Below are 398 nucleotides of genomic sequence, written 5' to 3' on the forward strand. Positions count from 1 at the left end.
CAGCCCCCGCGACGTGCCCCCGGAGGCTGACCCGCCCGGGGGGCGCGACCCGCCCCGCCCGCTCCTACCATGGCTCCCCGGTAATAGGCGGTTGTGATGGTCCGGAACCGCTCCTGCCCCGCCGTGTCCCTGCAACACACACACACAACACGGGGCTCACGCACCGCCCGAGCCGGCGGGGGGGAAGCCAAGGAGAGTTTGACATGATTTAATTTGAACTCGACTTCAGACGCGCTCGAACTGGTTTTGGTTGCAGTTGCAGCGGCACGAGCCGAGCGAAACCTTAAGGACAGAACCTTAAGGACAGAACCTTAAGGACAGAACCTTAAGGACAGAACCTTAAGGACAGAACCTTAAGGACAGAACCTTAAGGACAGAACCTCAAGGACAGAACCTCA

At 60.1% G+C, this 398-nt stretch overlaps 1 protein-coding gene across 1 annotated transcript in view; it reads right to left on the bottom strand.

The window, feature by feature from the left end:
* The window catches only part of RAB8A (RAB8A, member RAS oncogene family), a 13113-nt gene that overhangs the window by 3280 nt on the left and 9435 nt on the right, over positions 1-398 (bottom strand). Inside the window, exon 3 of the mRNA XM_009997806.1 lies at positions 69-129. Coding sequence (XP_009996108.1) covers positions 69-71 — 3 coding nt within the window. The 5' untranslated portion in view covers positions 72-129. The remainder of the gene's footprint in view (positions 1-68; positions 130-398) is intronic.

This window comes from Chaetura pelagica, unplaced genomic scaffold (genome assembly GCF_000747805.2).
Source record: "Chaetura pelagica isolate M959 unplaced genomic scaffold, ChaPel_1.0 scaffold595, whole genome shotgun sequence".
NCBI lineage: Eukaryota > Metazoa > Chordata > Aves > Apodiformes > Apodidae > Chaetura > Chaetura pelagica.